Consider the following 20,838-nt stretch of genomic DNA (forward strand, 5'->3'; position numbering starts at 1 on the left):
GGGGTGATTATATTCTCTACCCACTGCACCTATTGCCAATTTTGTATTTTCTATGAGTGTTAGGGTTAATGTATTTATAATCAAACTTCATTAAAAAGCTAAAACTACTTCTTACTGTACTGTACTAGAAATAAGAAGTTATTGTTGGAGACAAATGAAATGAAAATGAAAACTCCTACTTCCAAGTTGGGTCATCATTATTACAAGTTATGCATTCATGTTTGAAAAATAATATGTTTTAAATAATATATGTTTTCTATTAGTTTCTATATTTTTATTTTATTTTAAAATAATTGTCATTGTTATCACTCATTAATGCACAATATATACAGGAAACCTTGAAAATGAGAAATAACCATACATATGGTGTAAGCAATTATGTACAAAATGCCAACTGAAATACAGAATGGATTAAAAAATAAATAACGAAATAAAGAAAGAAAAAACCTGGGCAAATTAATTTCATTAACTGTCATTCACAACAGACATGATTTCTGTATATCCACATCAAGATGCCTCTTCCAACATCACAACTCGACAGCTTGGCAAAATTAATCTAGAATTGTGAGTGTAAATGTAAATGTAAATACAAATTCTCTTGTAAATGCAGAATTTCCGACTCCATTTGAAGGCTGCATTAATCTAATTTAATCTATACACACTATAATTTCTGTTATTGAAAACATATGGAAAAGATTATCGTTGTCATCATTTCAGAAGTAAGAGAATATCATAGGATGAGAATTGGGGGCTTTTGTATATTGTTGAATATTTAAATATCCTTAGGGACCTTGGAGTTACAAAGGTTGAGAACTGCTGAGATACCGTGGATGAACGCAAAACTAGTGCTTGTGTGTGTTTGCCTCACCGTCTGAAGTGTGTTTGGTGTCGGCACCTTTGAGTAGTTTCTGTGGTGACATCATCGCCTCGAGGAGAGGAAACCACAGAGCCTGAGAGTGACAGAAGATTGATGTGCACACACACAGTGAGAGAGAGAAGTGTAAAACCGGAAATAAGAAGATCAATACATCCTGTTCATGAAAAACACAGCTCAGGATGATCGGACTATGCACACACACTCACACACACCTCTCTTTGCTGCTGGTTGAGACCGTGCGAGCTCCTCTGACACAAAGCAATGATGTCATGCAGAGCTTCCTCCACTCTTCGTAACAGACTCTGCACTTCATCACCTGTCTCCTCCTCCTCACCATCGGGCTTGTCTGCCTCTGAGCCTTCCAGGGCAAGTTTGTGGAGTTTGCCCTTCAGGGTCTGAGAAGCAGAAATCAACAGATCGATAGCGCATTTCCACCTGCCCTCTCTGTCTCACCAGGGACATTTAAGACACTGTTCTCTGAAACACCATCTAAATGAACTGGCCATTTCTGAGGGTGCTTTCACACTGGCAGTTTAGTTCAAAACAGGGCACGGTTCGCATGAAAAATTGCTGCTGCAATATACTCGCATATATTATATGACAATTAATTCTAAATTATTTGCAATTAATTTCAAATTCATATATATGCTGAAAAAAGTCACCACATGAAGATAAATCAAATTATGGCAGGTGAAGACACTTAATAGACATTAAAAAACATAGCTTGAGTCAATATAATGTGTAAAGTTTATCCATACTGAACATACACTACTGTTCAAAAATTTTGGAGTCATTTTTTTGTAATGTTTCTGAAAGTCTTATGCTCAGCAAGGAAGAATCTATTTGATTAAAAATACAGTAAAAACATCAATATTGTGAAATACTATTACAATTTACAGTTTCTGTCAATCTAAAGTTAATCTTGAGTGCCTACAGAGTAACATTGCATCATTCATATCTCTGAAGAGTCTTTAGTTTTATCAGATTTATAAAAGACAGATACAGTTGTATAGCGCTTCTCTCCGAAAACAGTCAAGCTCCTGGAGGCGTGCCGTGGGCGGAGCTAAAGAGTCACAAGTACGTGCAGCTTTTGCGTAGCGATCGTCTGCAAGCTGTTACATTGATATAAATAAAACAGGAACAAAAACGTACATTTTATTAATTTAAAAAATATATTTTTCACCGAAATGACAGGAACAAACAAGCAAGCACACTAGCACAACTCCGCTGCTGCCCCGGAGAAACAAACTGCATCCACTGTTCCTTTAACGCTGGGTTCTTTGGGAAGCTGAACATGGTTATCTTTCCCTCATAACCAAAAACACACTTTTTTGGTGACATTGTTGATTTCGTGGTCTAAAAACCAAATGACAAATGCTTCTCGAGCAAGTCCTGCGCAGCAGAATCCAACTCTTTTAACAGTGTATATAAGTCAGAATGCATGAAATAGACCTCCCCCTTTAAATGGGTCAAATGATGTTGCTAAAAAGAACATTATTTTGTGTATTTGGAGTAATGAAATGTGTTTATGCGGTTTAAGGTTCAAAAAACACATTATTTTCCACATACTGTACATTATTGTTCCCTTTCAGTCGGTCACTCTCGACGTCACGTCGGATGACCGACGAAATTGGGATCTCGCTTAGAGAGACCAATCTACTTCGAGTGTAAACTAAACGAGCCAATGCACATTGGCATGCGATTATTGCATCCAGCTGCCGCTGATCACAGCGTGAGTATAAGTAGGCAGCAGATGCAACGCTTCGGAGCCAAGAGATCACATCGTTCTGCTCCTGACTACTCTACTGAGAGAAGAAGAGTCCGCTTTTGGAAGGCCAAACAAAGTAGTTTCGCTTTCACAATGAAACACAGCGTCTTCACGACATGGCGGCGGCGGCAACAACAATACTACAGCGAGAATAAAAGTTGCGCCTTCTTTCTTTGTGTGAACATTTGGGCGGCGTTATGCAAATCTTCCCACATCGTGACGTAGACATGTGGGGGTGTGTTAGAACGAGCCGTTTTAGGTAGGCGTGGTTGACTCTTAACTTTTATAAAGAATATCTCTTTGGATTTGAGACTTTAGTCTTTGCAACTTTACAGATCTTCTTTATGCACCAAGAGCTTGTAACATTTCAAAGAGAAAGGAAAAATTGAAATCGCATCATATGACCCCTTTAAAATAACCACTTTCTACATTAATATAGTTATCATATATTATTATCAATGTTGAAAACATTGCAGCTTCATATTGCTGTGGAAACTGTGATTTTATTTATTTATTTGTTTGTTTGTTTGATGAATAGAAACAAACGTTGCATTGCAAAAGTTGAACCAGGAGGAAACTGGTCAAACAAACGTTCACGTTGCATTTATTTCCAAGCAATGTAAATATGCAATGTAAGTCATTAATGTCATTGCAAGATAAAGTATTGATTTCTTTCTGACCCCAAACTTTTTAATATATTTTCTGTAAGTTGTTGGTCTACAGTCCACATCAATAGGTGCATAATTCTAAGTCCAAGGCAGATTTTTGTTCATGTATTCCATCTGCAATATTTTTTAATTGTTGGTTTAATTTACTATGTGCCAGAAAGTCTTTAGTTATGTCGCATCTCACTTTTCAGCATCTCTAGCCATGATCGCCAATGCTGAAATTCAACTTTGAAAAAGCCCAAACCCCCTGCCATTCTTTTACATGTTCAGCTGTTTTTAAATGCAAAAATGTGCCCTGTGGAAACAACTGCTTATTAATCTCGTGCTTGACTTGCTCTGACATTAGTAAAATTGCTCATTATGGAATATATGCATGGGACAGGGGCCAGGGCATATTATTATTTTATTTTTTTTAATAATTATTGAATAAAATCAACATGTTAAATTGAGAGCCTTTTTAGAAATATAATAATAAAAAGGCTGGCGGCCCATACAAAATCCTCATCTTTCCTCTGAATCAGAATGTTCTCATTTAAAAAGTTCGATGTGTTTATGATTTTTTTTGTCTCATTTGATCATTCTTTCAGCTACTAAAAAGACTGCTGTGCTCCCATTTCAATTTAACATGTCTGAACATGGGTAAAGCCATTCTGCAGAATGAGTTTTTAATCATTAATCATTGTCAAATCCAGTCATTTCAATGCACTCAATGCATGCTTTGCAAGGGACTGCATTAGGAAAGAAATTTAGAGATTAAGTGTTGTTTTTCAGTAATATTCAGAAAACGGAAAGACATGTTGGTGTTTAAAGTTCAGTTATGTTGGACATTTAGAGGAGTTTCTGTAATGTTTTCTGAATTTTGTAGTTACCATTATGCAGAAGAGTGTTGTCTGTGCTTAGGCATGGGCACTCAGTGAGTAATAGCTATTCTAATGTCGGGACTGACATCAGTCTATTCTTTTTTGTTCATTACATTGTGTATAATGATGAACACAACTGCTTGTTTAAACACAAGAAAATTAAACCTCAATAAATAAAAAAAAAACAATTTAGTCCCACATAAGAAAATTTAGTTGACAAATGTAAAGTTAAATTGAACATACTAGATTATATTGACCTAAGCCGACTAAATTGTGTTGACCCAACTAAACGGATTTATTTTTGAATGAATTAAATTAAATTGTGTGTAAAAACTTTCTTAAATTAAGTAAGGGTAATAAAATCATATTTTGAGTGTAGCATGATCTTAATTTCGAGTGAGGGCAAAAGATTTCACGAGTTCAAGTTGGTCACACAGATTCACCGCATAGACTAAACAAAAGCTGCACGGTATGAAAGTGACTTCTGTGTGAGATGTGCTTCATATATCACTTGGATGAAATGACACAATAATGTGAAACGATCAAACCACAGCCTTCAACACTGCTTCTGATTTTTCTAAATTATTATTTCTGGATTAATCTAATGACATGTACTGTACAGCCAATTAGGCTGCATTTACAATATAATGAATGCACAGATCTCATATTTGGACATCTTGATTTTTTTTGTCCTGTCTTTTACATTTACTTAATACAAACTGTTTACTTCATTTCTTCACCAAGATGGGCATTTTGAACATGAAGTGGATTTGATTGTTCTATATCGCAATTATGTTACTACGAAAGTGAGAGCACTCCTAGCAGAGTATGCATGAACATACACGCTGTGTTCAAAAGCAGTCATGCAATATGGTGATTCTCCATAAATAGTGACAACATGAGGGTAAAATCAGTTACAAAGTATTTAGGGTGGTTTTTAAGTACATGCTCTGATACCATTTACCAGAGAGTAGCAGTGAAATTCTGTTTTAGTGATATAAAGCAAAATAGTCCTGGTCTTCATTAAGCATCTATTTGTAAACATCCTGTCCTTGATGTTTAGGTGCCAGTAATAAGATCTGCTGACTGTACCTCTCTCTCTAGCACTTTGTACTTCAGGGCAGTGCAGCTTCCACACCAGGCTCTGATAAGCCTAGTCAGGACACATACAATAGTGCACTTACAGAAGCTGACCAGGATGTGATGGCATGCCAAACTTCTCTCATTTGTGCAGAAAATCTGCTGACATGCTATTCTGACCACAACGCTGGTGTGACAAGATCAGGTTAACTTCTCTATGATGGCTATTCTCAGAAACTGCTGACCCTCTCGACTCAAGTTTCCATCTATGTCTGGTCACCAATCTGAAGTTCCCTATAACCTACAATCACATCCTTGGTTGTACTGGTCCAGAGAGAGCTGCACTGCCAAGATAGAGGTCACAGTCCTATCACCATACTGTCTGGGTTTCATCTTCAACTTCTATTAAACAACCTCTCCATGTAGGATCAGACCAGTTTAACGTAATAGCATTGCAGTCATATCTGGTGAAACGCTCATGGATTAATGTAGGCAAGAGAAGTGGGAATAAGCTTACAACCTTAGGGGACTCAAGTGTTTATAGAGTCACAGCAAAGAATAAGTTTGTTCCTACTCACATCACCTGTGGCGTCTCATCAAAAAGTCCAAGATTTTATAGCCTTTTATAACCCATACTTTGGAACGTCATCTACTACCCTCTCCATCACTGATTTTTAAGTTACACCTCCACCTTCTTAGTATTCCTTAATCTATTATTCACAATATGACCAGAAAAAATACAAAATTGTAAAAAAAAAAATATATATATTCTACCTATATTTTTAAGTTTATAGGGTTGCTAGAGATCCAAGGTATGTAATAGTGTGAGTGTATTTTTTATTTTTTTGCAACAATGATGAATAACTCAAGGTAGTGATGTCTGATAAACAATGATGTGTCACTCATAAAAATTAAAGCAGGCATAAAAAAAAGAATACTCAAGTATCATCAGCAAATCTTGACATGGCTCAGCAATTCACTGCAGAGCAAGTTCATAATGAAATATTAGTGTAATTTAATGATGGATCTGATGACAAAGCTTTCGGCGAACAAATGACTGATTCTGAAGATGATGAAAAAGAAAATGTTTTGAGAGTAACGTATCAAAAGGCTCACAATCCCCAATATGATCCAGATGCTGAATGTATCTGAATGTAGGTGATGATGGTGGGGAAGCAGTTGCTCAAAATGCCTCGAAGTTCCAACAGATAACGAAATATGCTTTATTTTATTACTTTGTATTTGTTATTAAAATATCAGGACAGTTTTATAGTATTGGGGCAGTTTAGAGATCAATCTGTGTTAGCTTTTCCAGGGCCGGGTCGCATTCAAGGGTTAAATGTATCTTTGTTCTCTATAATTCTGAAGAGAAATATGGTCTCTGAGCATGAGCATGACTGCCTGTGCCATGTTAGCTCTAAATGATTACTTGCATTTGCTCTATTATGAAATGTAAAAAAGCTGTCAAAAATTAACAACCGTTTTTATTTGTATGGTATTTGTTATTGTATTTCAGTCATAATGGAGCAAATGCCATTTAAAGCAGTCAATAAGCATTTCAAGCTAGCATGGATCCTCTTGGCCAGTTTTCTGCACGAGTCTACTGCACGCTTGTGTGGTGTGATGAGCTCAAACCTGTAGCAGCACTTCAAAAGCTCCCTGCACATTTCCCTTCTTCTCCAGCAGGTAGGCCGTGGCTTCATGCAGCTTGTGTTTCTCTGTGATCTGTGATTAGACAAGACAGAGATAAGCCCGTCAATTGTGTTGCAGTCAAATTGTCAAGATTATCAAGACAAATGATCCACTCCAAGCCGCCCACTGGAGGAACAGACTCAGACTGAGAGGTGAGATTGTTTGTTTGTGAGAAACCATTTCCATAATGAAACATTCAAACACATTCTGAAACTAAAGTAAAAAGAGGGTTATGCGGAAGGCAGAGAAACACGAACCGGCATCCATGAATACAGTTGAATCCATGAATACAAAAACAGGGCAGCTGAGAGCGAGCACAGAGGAAAAAAAGACAATACAGACTGACAGAAACACAGCAGCAAGCAGATGGGTTTAAATATTGAGACATATACAAAGAGCAGTGAAACTAGAATAAGGCAAGATGGCAGGACTTTGGAGCTTCTGTATATGCGTGCGTGTGTGCAAGGTGTCTGTTCAAATATTTAGCAGGTGCCACTCTTCCTCTGTAACAGTATTGATTCTCTCTTCTGGCGGTCTGTCTGTCTCAGCGCTTCAGCACAGCAGATATCTCCCCTCCCTCCATTATTCATATGGAAGGCATCTTTCTGCCTGAGCCTGTCGACCGCCACTCTAATTACATCAGATTGCCAACCTTTACTTGCTCTATCAGTGGTTTCATGTTGACTGATTAGATAGTGTGTGGTCTCCTAATCGTCAACCTGCCAAACCTGTAGTTTGAGGAGTGAATTCAGTAATCATCTGTATTTCAGTACAATCTTATAAGTGCAGTCTTATTTATTAACAGCCTGCAATCCAATTTCTGACCCTGGACCACAAAACCAGTCTTAAGTCGCTGGGGTATATTTGTAGCAATATCCAAAAATACATTGTATGGGTCAAAATGATTGATTTTTCTTTTGTGCCAAAAATCATTAGGATATTAAGTCGTGTTCCATGAAGATATTTTGTAAATTTCCTACTGTAAATATATTAAACTTAATTTTTGATTTGTAATATTGCATTGCTAAAAACTTCATTTGGACAACTTTAAAGGCAATTTTTTCAATATTTTGATTTTTTTGCACCCTCAGATTCCAGATTTTCAAATAGTTGTATCTCGGCCAAATATTGTCCTATCCTAACAAACCATGCATCAATGGAAAGCTTATTTATTATTAAATCTAGAAAAATCTAGAACCTTATGACTGGTTTTGTGGTCCAGGGTCACAAACGTATTATTTATTATAAATATTAATTTATTATTATAAATTATTATTACAAATAAATAAATAAATAAATGCACACTTTAAAAACAAAAATACTTAAAGAACAGAAAATGGATAACACATTTTTAAGGTTTTGATTGCTTTGTTGACAGATTTTAATTTTGTATCTACATTTGGTATATATTATGTATTATTTTTATTATAGAAAATATTTATTATTATTTGTGTTACTTGCATTTCTTTGTAATTAGTGAAATTGTCAAAATTGTTTCTATACCATTTTTTTTTTCAGTTTATATAAACTTTTAAATCTGTAATTTTTTACATGTATGTGTATTATTAGTGTTCACAGAAAAGTATTGCACAGCCAATGGAATTGAGAAGCTTCCTGGCCCCAGAGACTGGGTCCAGATTCTGCAAGACCAGATTAAACTTGCCCGTCGACGCTTAAAAAGAGGTGAGAACATGACAGAAAGAGAAATACATGCAGGGCAAGTGAAAAAGAAAGAGAGATAGCGGTGCCATACATTACCAAGGATTCGAAGTTGTAACAAAGCTGTTGCTTCATGATTGATGGTTTGCTAGATGAGTGCTATTAAAACAATAAAGGCGATTTTCTCAATATTATGATTTTTTTTGCACCCTCAGATTCCAGATTTTCAAATAGTTGTATCTCGGCCAAATATTGTCCTATCACAATACAAACCATACATCAATGGAAAGCTTATTTATTCAGCTTTCAGATGATGTATAAATATCAATTTCGAAAAATTTACCCTTATGACTGGTTTTGTGGTCCAGTGTCACATTTACCAAGATGCTAAATGCGGTGAAATCACACCAAAAAGCACCATGAGTATTGAAGTCATTCTCAATCTTTCATTTTCAGCGTAAACATAACTTCCTTTTATGTAAATTAGGCTCATTATAGCTCCTTATTCACAAACTATCTGTCTGCAAATCAAAGTCGTGTCAATGAGTGTAACTTTGGTGTAACAAATAGTACAAACCGAAAGATAAAGGCCAATCTATATTAAGTTCTTTCTACATATTAAGCATAGACTTTATTCAAGCCACACAAATACAAATTTATTGAAAAATGTCAGGTACACAATATTTCAGCCTAAACTCAGTTTATACATTAACGTCGATTTTGGACAAATATAATGCAATGAAACTATGCAAGCTGTAATGTGTGCTGCGGCAGGATTTTGAGCAGCTTGGGGCGGCCAACAGACAGCGAGTGGTGGCGACAGTGTGCGAACACATGTTTTTCAAATATTTGAAAAAGATTTTCAAAGACGTGGTGTGGCACAGCATTTCTCATCTAGTGTACAAACCCCTTAAGTTGTTCATCAAGGCAGTATTACTCACACATACCTAATGGGAAGGCTGTTCTGTATAGTAGGCAAAAAAAAAATTTCCTGCTTCTAAGAAAGCTATTTTTGACCATACCAGAATACATTGCAATGACCTATCCAAATCAACCAAGGTGGTAGATGCAAACGAGGAAAATGTACATTTGAATTTATTTGATAGTTATATTTAATTTATATTTATATGTTTTCAGTACTGAAAAGTATTAATGCAACAGCTCAAAATAATTAAAACCCACCTATTTTAAATCAATATAAGTATTGTTTTTGCTTATTAAAGTATCAAGTGTTTAGCTCATCCACAAGTTAATATCAAAACTCTGGTAATCAACTGTGAGCCTTAGTCAAGTCTCTAATGCACTTCACACGAGGATTGCTGATTATGTGGGAGGCATGTGTGTGGTCATTATTAGAGTGCTGCCCATAAAGAGCGTTTCAAATCAGTCACTATCTGTAGGATCAGACACATTTTGCAAGAATTTTTCAGATTTTTGTGGAATCCTGTGGACTATGTTACATGGAGCTGAAAGTAATGCCCTCTTTTTGGTAGCTGAAAGCATCAACAAATTATATCAAATATTTTTTAAAAATGCATGCATGGATGGAAACATTCAAAGTGAAGGGCATTTGTAGAGCTTTCAATGCCATATAATGTAGCTGTATATATGAAGGCAGCAGACCACAAGGCAGCTCACCAACAGTTAATATGTGTGTATGAGGTTTATTGATTTATACCTGAATGGCCTCCTCCAGTCGGTAGTCCTGAGAGGTCTTTAGGAAGGCGGTGACCTGCTGAGGACTGAACTGGCACAGTAGGTCCACTAAGAGCTCATGAAGATCTGGACCCAATCTCAAGACGGTCTGAGGATTCAGACCCTCTCTGAAGCTGTTACAGAAAAAGAAAACCTCTTATTTTGTTAAAATTATTCACATTTTCACAGATTCTGAAAGGGGTTCTCAAACTTTCGCATGCCACTGTATATATATATATATATATATATATATATATATATATACTGTATATATATAGTTTTTTTATGTATGTATATGTAAAATAATTACTATACTGTGAATTATACAGTATAGCTGTTGCCATGCTATGCACTCAATAGACTGCCGTCTATCTCTCCTGGGGAAAAGAAGTCCCTTTCATAGAGCTCCAAATGGAAATCATGCGTCATCTGTGCATCTCCCTCTTGCTCTCTTTCTCTTTCTCTCCCAATCAAGTTATCATGTAGAGTGGTTTTTTCAGACCTCAATCATAGCCAAGCTCTAAAAAATCAAAGCCCAATCAGCTACTATCAGCTCCTGCTGCATGAGACATGTGAGAGAAAGCCCATCCTCATCACATGTGAGATGTACTGTTCTACTCTGGCAAGGCTCTGTCATAAAACTATGAGGCGTATGAGAATGATGATGATATGAAGTGGTCAAAATCACACAGAACATAAAAATAATGGATTCTGAAAGTGCACAGCTGAATTAGGATAAAAAAATGTAATTGTTTAATCATCCTCATGATGTTCCAAATGTGCATGACTTACTTTCTGCGAAACACAAAATATTTTCAAGAATGTTTGTGCCCTTACAGTGCAAGTTAATGGGGTAGAAAACAGCACTGACTTTCAATGTAAAGATATAGAGACATATAATTATTTTTCATATATATGACATATATATATTTATCAATACAGGTTTGGAATGATATGTGGAGAAAACGATGACAGACTTTTCATTTTGTGGGGAACTATCTCTCTAAGGCAGAATGGGTTAAGATGTGTCAGTGGGCGTCACCATTTAATGTAGCAAACTTTGAATATTTCTGTCACAGAACCAAATCTCTCATGGCTGAGATATTTGCATACCAAAGTACATGGCTGGTAAAATTATCACCATTTAATGTAGCAAACTTTGAATATTTCTGTCACAGAACCAAATCTCTTATGGCTGAGATATTTGCATACCAAAGTACATGGCTGGTAAAATTAATTTTTACATCATAGTAAACGTATCTATGGAAGGAAATTCCGGACTATTTTCAGAAGCAATTGCAAATTGTATTTTCTATTGCATTTTGCATATGTGGACGTATTTATTGTGACATAATCCAAATGCAATTGCAAATCTTGCATTACCACTTGTGCTATCGCGAACACATTGACTGCCAAATTTCAAATGGAAAAGCAAAGTCCATTTGCAACTGTATTTCCCATGTCTTACGTGTTATGAGCCTGTCATATTTAAATAGCAATATTTATTACAACATCTGCTTTTTCACTCTCTCTGCATCGCATATGTAACCTGCTAAAACTCAAATGGAATTGCAATTACTTTAACATTTGAATTTCAGATGCCTTACATGGAAACCTGTCAATCAGTGTCAGGGGCGGGACTATACTATAGGGCGTGTTTGTATTGGAAAGTGACGTCACTCACAGACGATTGTGCCGAATGCTTTGAACAATGGAGGCATTCGTTAACAAGATGCGCGTGAACAAACAGACAGTGCAACCCGGGTCTCCTTATAATCTTGGCACCTTACACAATAAATCATTCCGTTGTTTTTACCCCAAATGCAGCGACTATCCCCCTATAGGTCAATATTTAGCATTAACCAAACGCTTTTCACCTGTCTCAAGATCTCTTATTCTTTACACTCCGGCTGATGGTGGCCTTGGAGTAGTTTTTTCCTCATTTATGATCATATTTTGATTTGAAATGTAAATTATTCACATATTGTCCTATGATTCAACTTTCAATTTTTCAGAAGTCATATTTCTAAGGCTGTATGTTATAAATACTTTCGAATTACAATTGATAGCGTATTAGTTTTATCGCGTTCTAATTTTGTCTTGCCTAGAGGAAGTAAATCTTAAGTAAAAAGTGGCACAGCTTATGCCGCTCTCCTGAAAGTGTTACATTTAAAGATTCTGCCAGAAGGTATAGTCACAAATTAGTTATTTTTACAGTGAGGTCTGTAGAGTGTTTATCACTGCTGTGACTGACTTCATCACTACAAGAGTCCCAGAGTGCCTGCATCAGGAAAGGAGGTCTTTATTTATACCAATTACCCTAAATGAACTCAGCTATGTTGTCCAAGATGAGGCTCAGTGACAAAATGAGATGGGAGGTTGCTAAGGACAGGAAGATCATGAGGTGAAACATGCTTTGAGGCCTGGTTGAGAGGAGACAGACGTCACATGGGGAGGACAAAGTAAATTCAGATATTCTTCCATAGATGAGTTTTGGGCCTGAGGTGCCATATGTCCTATAAAGGGCACCTCAGGTCAGCTACAGCGAAAGCAGCGTTGTAGCTCTGAGGGTCTGCCATGACGCTGAAATGAGCAAGCACTGATGTGTGACTGTGTCTGAAACCAAAACAACTGTCTGGGCTGGGTGAATGTGTAGCAATCCAACTTTAGATTTATACATTTTCAGTAATGTAAAAAACGCAAAGGGGTGATGCAACGTACTTGCAAACGTGTGAAAGGAGGTCTTTATTTATACCAGTTACCCTAAATGAACTCAGCTATGTTGTCCAAGATGAGGCTCAGTGACAAAATGAGATTGGGAGGTTGCTAAGGACAGGAAGATCATGAGGTGAAACATGCTTTGAGGCCTGGTTGAGAGGAGACAGACGTCACATGGGGAGGACAAAGTAAATTCAGATATTCTTCCATAGATGAGTTTTGGGCCTGAGGTGCCATATGTCCTATAAAGGGCACCTCAGGTCAGCTACAGCGAAAGCAGCGTTGTAGCTCTGAGGGTCTGCCATGACGCTGAAATGAGCAAGCACTGATGTGTGACTGTGTCTGAAACCAAAACAACTGTCTGGGCTGGGTGAATGTGTAGCAATCCAACTTTAGATTTATACATTTTCAGTAATGTAAAAAACGCAAAGGGGTGATGCAACGTACTTGCAAACGTGTTCTGCATGGGTTGTAGTGTATCATTACGTGGTTGTTAGGGTGTTCTGAGTGGTTGCTAGTTGCAATGAAACAGAAGGAATGACAGATCTTTTCTTCTATATTGTGAAACATATCCAAGTAACGAAATTAAAAAGTAGGGCGGAAACTTTTTTTCCATCGGTTGAGATGAGACAGAAATGCTAGCGTTCAACTGATCGTAAGAAAGGGGTTTAAAGGAGTAGCTCACTTCCAGAACAAAAATTTACAGATAATGTACTCACCCTCTTGTCATCCAAGATGTTCATGTCTTTCTTTCTTCAGTCGTAAAGAAATTATGTTTTTGTGAGGAAAACATTTCAGGATTTCTCTCCATATAATGGACCAAAATGCAGTTTAAATGCAGCTTCAAAGGGCTCTAAATGATCCCAGCCGAGGAAGAAGGGTCTTATCTAGCGAAATGATCGGTTATTTTCTAAAAAAAAATGACATCTCATTTTCTCCTGCAACTTCAAAATCGTCCTACATCGCTGCAGAAGTACCGACCCAGTGTTTACAAAGTGAACATGCAAAGAAGATCAAACGCCCTTTACAAAAAAACGGTAAAACAGCGATGTAGGACGATTTTGAAGTTGGAGGAGAAAATGAGATGGGAGTTTTTAGACCTACCCTAACTGTCTTGAGAGTTCACGCAGAGCTAGACAAGACGAGTGTTTGAGGTTAAAAAGTATATCAATTGTAATTTTTTTTTTGAAAATAACCGATCTTTTCGCTAGATAAGACCCTTCTTCCTCAGCTGGGATCATTTAGAGCCCTTTGAAGCTGCATTTAAACTGCATTTTGGAAGTTCAAACTCGGGGGCACCATAGAAGTCCATTATATGGAAAGAAATCATGAAATGTTCTGCTCAAAAAACTATTTCTTTACGACTGAAGAAAGAAAGACATGAACATATTAGATGACAAGGGGGCGAGTAGATTATCTGTACATTTTTGTTCTGGAAGTGAACTACTCCTTTAAGTGAACTAAATGATTTGAGAAGTCTAGCACACGTCACCAGAGAGAAGTAAATTAAAAATTACAGTCGTTTACAATAAGACCAACATGCATTTAAAAAATAGAACTTTTATTTCATGCTGAGTTTAAAAGAGCCCATTGTTATATTCTGTGGGTCAATACAATAAGTTAATTGTTACACATATTCACTATTAATTAAGAGTTTTCCCTCAATAAACACCCAATTAGCTACTTATTGATAGTAAGTAGGGTAGTTGTTGTAGTAGTTTTGTTTAGGTATGAGGTAGGGTTAAGGGACCTAGAATATGGTCATGCAGAATAAGGCATTAATATGTGCTTTATAAGTACTAATATACAGCAAATATGCTAATAATATGCATGCTCACAAGCAACTAGTTAATAGTGAATAGTGTTCCCTAATCCAAAATGTTACCAAAAAAACTATTTTAAACTAATAAGGTGTTTACATTTTAAAGTAAATTAAAAATGAAACAGTGAAAACTAAATTAAATTGTTTAAAATGCTACAAATGAATTTAGACATCACAACATGTGAACTAATGTACTAATGTACAGTAAGAAAAATACTTTTTTTTTAGATTTGCTGATGATTACAGTTCATAGCGTTACTAAATTGTTAATAAGACTGACTTCAAGTGAATGACAGCAAAAGTAATCTACATGTAAAGAAAATCACACCTACTTAAGTAAACGTAAGTTCAGCTGCTGCCTTTCATTTTTAAGTATAATCAAATTGGCTGTCGCTTCAACTCAAATTATATTAAGCGGACTTAAAAACGATATAACTTAAAAAATGAAGTTCAAATTGGTTACATTTGATGAGTTAAAGTAATGGAAAAACATATGTTGACTTATTGATCAAACAGATTTTTACAGTGTACATGTAAAAATATGGAAAATGATGTACAAATAAATATCAAATATTTACTAATGCCAAAAAAAAAAAAATCTGGTATCAGCCGATTCCTGATGTGGTAGCGATGTATTATGCATTCCTAATATCGTGGTCTTTAGAGTTTATGGGGTTTTTCAAATGTTATTGTCCGCCAGGTGAAAAAATCTGATGAATTATTCTTCAGATTAAAACTAATTCATCTCACAGTATAATGCATACATTGCAAGAGGTCTGATCTCTCTGTTATCCTCAGTTCAGCAGTGTTAAGACTACTGTACTGTCAGACTGTCCTCCTCTCTGTTTTATACCTACAGGCTGTCAACAGCAGCATGTACAAAACTCACTATAGATATTGATCTTAATCCTTGAGTACTGTTTGCCAAGGGCAGCAGAAGAAAGACACAAACTAAAATGTGGGAGCCAGGCGTAATGGACTCCAGGAAAATATACAGTGTACAAGCGAATTAAATACTAGGTCTAGATAAATGTATGTGTGGGAGAGGTCATATGAGAAAAGAGATGAAGGAACAATATTTAAGACAGAGATAGATGGTGACAGAGATGGCTGTTATTTTGATAGAGACTCCAGCTAGAAAAAGGACTGCTCCTGTTCACTAATAAAAAGATTTTAAAAAAAAAGTCTAACGTGTGCTTATCCATATAATGGCAGCATATGGTAATCAACATCAAGCTTTTAAAAAAGATGCAAAAGTATCACAGAGTGGTCCCATGCGACGTGCTGTATATTACAAGTGTTCAGTGGGTATATAATAGGGTTTGGTGAGAAACAAACTGAAATTTACCATATTGTCTAACAAATTTTCTGACTTGGCCGTTGGTCTCTGTGCAAGACTGCGTATTCATGAGACTCTATTAGCATCGCAGTTCACTCCGACTCACCCAGGAAAAGCACACAAGTTGTGAAAAATCAAGATTTATGAAAACATGACATAAAATACAATCCATGTGCTTTCTTCTCTGAGGTAAATATACCCGTTGTGCTTGTCGCAACAGCAATTTATCAAGTTCATCTGTCAACTGTCATGACAACTGGAGTTCTGATCTGGAGTCAGTGAAGAAGATTCAACTCCATGAACAAAGTACACAGATACATTTTTGGGGATTTCTAGGTATTGTTTTTTTCATGTCACATTTTATACCCACAGAACACTTGGAATATACAGCACATGTCACATGGGACCACTCTGTGGTCTGAATTTTTAAAAGCCACCAGGTTGGGTAAATAAGATTTTTTTTTTAAATAAATAAATAAAAATAAATGAATACTTTTATATAACAAGTTCAATTAGATGCTGTTTTTTCTCGATTCATCAAAGAATCCTGAAAAAAAGTATACTTTTCCCACAAAAATATTAAGCAGCATAAACTCTTTTATACATTGATAATAATAAGAACCATTAAGGAGCACCAATAATAATAACTGATAATATTTGAGAAGCACATCAGCATTTCAGAATGATTTCTGAAGGATCATGTGACACTGAAGACTGGAGTAATTGCTGCTGAAAATTCAGCTTTGCATCACAAGAATAATTATATTTTAAAATCTATTACAATAGAAACCAGTTTGTAATAATATTTCACAATATTACTCTTATTTTTAAATTAAATAAATGCAACCTTGATGGGCAGAAGACACTTCTTTCATTAAAATCATATTTCAAATAATGATTCAAAAATTTTGGTAGTGTAGTTTAAGTAAATCATTTTTATGGCCAGTATTTCCAGCTGACCAGCAATTTGCAGGTTTGGTATGGATGGTAAGGAAACAAAAAGAGAATGAATGGTAAAAAATGATAGTGTTTCTCAGTTTGCCCTGGAGAGAGATCTATGAGGCGTGAAACTTTAACTGCACACATCACTCCATTACAAAAAACAGCACAACCCAGACAGCAGGCACGTAAAATGAAACAAAACGGCCAAAAAGAGACAGTGTTGCAGAGGGTGCTGCTATTATTACCTGGGGTTCAGGAGGCACTTCAGAAACTGGAACGCCAAATAGTCATCCTACAGACATAGAGAGTTCAACATCAAAATATATAGTTCGCTTTCACAAGGACTGCAGTGATGTGAAATTATAACTTTGAGATCTTGTATTAATGTATTGCCATTCTTGATCAATTGCATTGAGTACTACACAAGAAGGTTTAATAGAGTACAGCCAGATACTGTGCCTTGAATTTTCCCTTTCCCATTACATGTACTTTCAGGCTGCTTTATCTTAGATAACTGGAAGTTTGCAAGCAGAACACCATTTTTCATCTCCATTGACATAAAATGATTAAACCCTGAGCATGATATCATGGGTCTGGCTTGTGTTGGTATTAGTTTGACCACTAGTGTTCTTGTCATCATCAGTTTACCAAATGCTCCAGACTTTAATGAACTGCACATCATTAAAACAGCAGTAATGTTATTCTCACACTAGTCTTTGACTGTGAAAAAAAAAAAAAATCCCTTAACACTTGTTTATTTTCTCCCCATTTCCCTCATATCTTCTTCTCATCCGCACATATGTTTGCACAAGCAGGCATTTCAATTAGCACCTTTCTGACAGTGTGCGAGAGATAACGTAAAACCCAATTACACACAGCACTGCCGATAGAGCCTAATCCATTTACTGATACACACACAGGCGCGCGCGCGTGGGCCTCAGGGGGGCCTCTTCCCTCTCACACACATTCACTGACACTATCTTAAGATGACTGAATAGGAGCCGAGACAATGCAACACATACATTTATACACACACCAAAGGAGAATCAAACACACAATACAACACCGACAGGGTCCTTTAGAAACACTTTTCTTAACAGTCCAACCTGTTGAAGGATAAACTATGTGTGTCAAGCTAACATCAAGACCGTTGACATACAACAATGCTGCATACCTGCAGAGATGTGATGATAGACTGCACCTCGTCTGCGAAGTGCACTGCAACTAGCTCTGCTGTCTTAGCTGAGTTAATGCTGACCAGATCCTGCAATGGAGGAACAATGACAATCCAATAAGAATTCATAAAATCAGCCAATCCACCAGAGTAGTATTTTCTAATACTTACTAGTATTATTTGGGTCCTAGGGTCTACTGGTGAAAACATTTATTTTTTCATTCTTCAGTACAAATAATAGTATTGTCATAACAGTTTGAATGAAGCGTTTCATTAATATAAATATAACATGAATTTCAGTATGTTGCTTTAACCCTGTAAAGCCTGACATATGTCAACAGTCTAAAAAATAAATATTTTTCCACGCCAAATGGAGCAGTTTATTGAAACTTTAGACAAAATCTTAAAAAAAGTTATTTGCTGAGCATCATATTTGATACACAAGTCTTATGGATCATATAGTATGATATAGTGAGATTATGGAGTAAAAAAAACAGCTTATAATTTATTCATTGGCCCAAACTGAGCAAAATGGTGCAGATGCTGATATTTTCATGGCCAAAAATTAAGATGAAATTCTGATAGCTTGTAATGTAAACCAATGAGAGCTTTATATCAGTATATAGACTACTTGCATAAAACTTTATAAATATGTCACTCTATCTCCCAAGTAAGATGATATTTAAATTAGGGCTGTCAATTTAAAGTGGTAATTTAATTAATTAGTTATGGAAAAATTATTTGATTAAAATATTTTAACGCAGCTAACGCACTGACCCCACCCCAGGCCTGTATGTAATCTTAAATTGCATACAGTTTATTGTTGACAAACATGATGCAAGGCAACAAGTCACTGCATCTTGTAGTACATAAATGCAGTTATGTACCACTAAAATTCAAGATATTGGGGCAAAAAATGCCCCTGTATGAGTTTTTGTCTAATTTATATCATATAAGCGATATCACATGAGCAGCGAGAGCAATATCACAGAAGTTATGTTTTTATCACGAATAGCACAAGTGCAAATGTGATAATATACAACAGTTCCGTAAATAAGAAGTTAATATTGTTCTATACAAAATATTGTCTGTTTTTGCTCAATTTTGCCTTCGAAAATATTACCTATGAAGCCATAGCAGAACTGTTGTGCATCTCCGAGCAACACAGTGGTGATTCGTTTTTAAATGAATCCGTGGTTTGAAACAAACAGATGAACCAATGATTCAATGGCCCGTTCATAAAGAGAGCTTCATTTACTTCATTCCTGAATGAATCAGCCATTTGCACGAATGGAATGAATGAATGACTCAATGACTTACTCATAAATACATTTTACTGCCATCTACTAGCAGTTTTAGTTTCTTATTTAGAGTACCATTTCAGTAAAGAATCATTTCAATATTAAAAAAAAAAACTTTAAAAAGATAGTTCACACAAAAATTACAATTATGTCGTCATTTACTCACCCTCATGTCATTTTAAACCTGTATGACTTACTTTCTTTTGCTGAACATAAAAGAAGGTATTCTGAAGACTGTTGGTAACCAATCTGTTTTGGTGATCAGTAGCCGGGTTTCCATCCAAAGTTGCGAATTTAACTTATGCGCAAAATTGAAATATCGCATAAAACATTTGCGAATAAGCACCGTTTCCATCCAACGAGTCAAAGAGAACAAAATCGTCACTTCCTGGTAGAACTGGCGCTAGGCTATATATCACTATAAAAAGTAGGAGAAAACACCTGAAAATAATAATTTTCATAGGCCTATATAATAAATTACTTGTGCCTCAGAGCGAGCAGACGAAACTAAATAAATGCGGTCATTGCTTTCGGAGGTGGATGCTGCTGTTTGGAAACGCAGTCATGTAACAGTTCTGGGAGGCAATTATATAGAAATACGTTGATGACAGACTGCTCGGACATTTCAAAATGACCATAACATTTCAGATGCTGAGGAACGAGATTGGTCCACTGGTTAGGTTTTGCCGTCCCATAGCGCAGTCACATGACCTTTTTGATGCACATGGAGGAATTTACTCGGCAAATGCGTTTCCATCTCCTTTTATTCGCATTAACCCTTTTTCGCACAAGTCTAAAACCACCTCAAGCGAGCATAAAAACTTTTTTGCGAATTAAGGGATTTTTATTCGAAATTTGCCGTTTCCATCACTCGTTTCTGATGCGATACTTCAAAATGCGCATAAAAACAGGGTGATGGAAACATAGCTAGTGACTTTCATTGTATGAAGAAACAATACTAAGATGTTACTCAAATTATATCCTTTTATGTTCCATAGTTTATGTTAGGCCGTTAAAGCATAATGTTTGTGTAATAAATTTTATGTTGAATCAAATAAATTATTTCTTTTTAAAGCTACTTTTTGTAATGTCTACTTAAAGGAGACATATTATGCCCCTTTTTACAATATGTAATATAAGTCTCTGGTGTCCCCAGAATGTGTCTGTGAAGTTTCAGCTCAAAATACCCCACAGATCACTTATATCATTTTGAAAATGCCTATTTTGAGTGGAAGCAGAAACA

The 20,838-nt window shown here is 36.1% G+C and overlaps 1 protein-coding gene across 1 annotated transcript in view; it reads right to left on the minus strand.

The window, feature by feature from the left end:
• The window catches only part of vps8 (VPS8 subunit of CORVET complex), a 122,132-nt gene that overhangs the window by 41,714 nt on the left and 59,580 nt on the right, over positions 1–20,838 (minus strand). Inside the window, exons 33-38 of the mRNA XM_016527229.1 lie at positions 18,295–18,384; positions 17,366–17,412; positions 10,283–10,433; positions 6,889–6,978; positions 1,090–1,272; positions 869–950 (exon numbers count right to left, since the gene is read on the minus strand). Coding sequence (XP_016382715.1) covers positions 869–950; positions 1,090–1,272; positions 6,889–6,978; positions 10,283–10,433; positions 17,366–17,412; positions 18,295–18,384 — 643 coding nt within the window. The remainder of the gene's footprint in view (positions 1–868; positions 951–1,089; positions 1,273–6,888; positions 6,979–10,282; positions 10,434–17,365; positions 17,413–18,294; positions 18,385–20,838) is intronic.

Source organism: Sinocyclocheilus rhinocerous, unplaced genomic scaffold (assembly GCF_001515625.1).
Source record: "Sinocyclocheilus rhinocerous isolate Xijiao unplaced genomic scaffold, SAMN03320098_v1.1 scaffold721, whole genome shotgun sequence".
NCBI classification, from domain to species: domain Eukaryota; kingdom Metazoa; phylum Chordata; class Actinopteri; order Cypriniformes; family Cyprinidae; genus Sinocyclocheilus; species Sinocyclocheilus rhinocerous.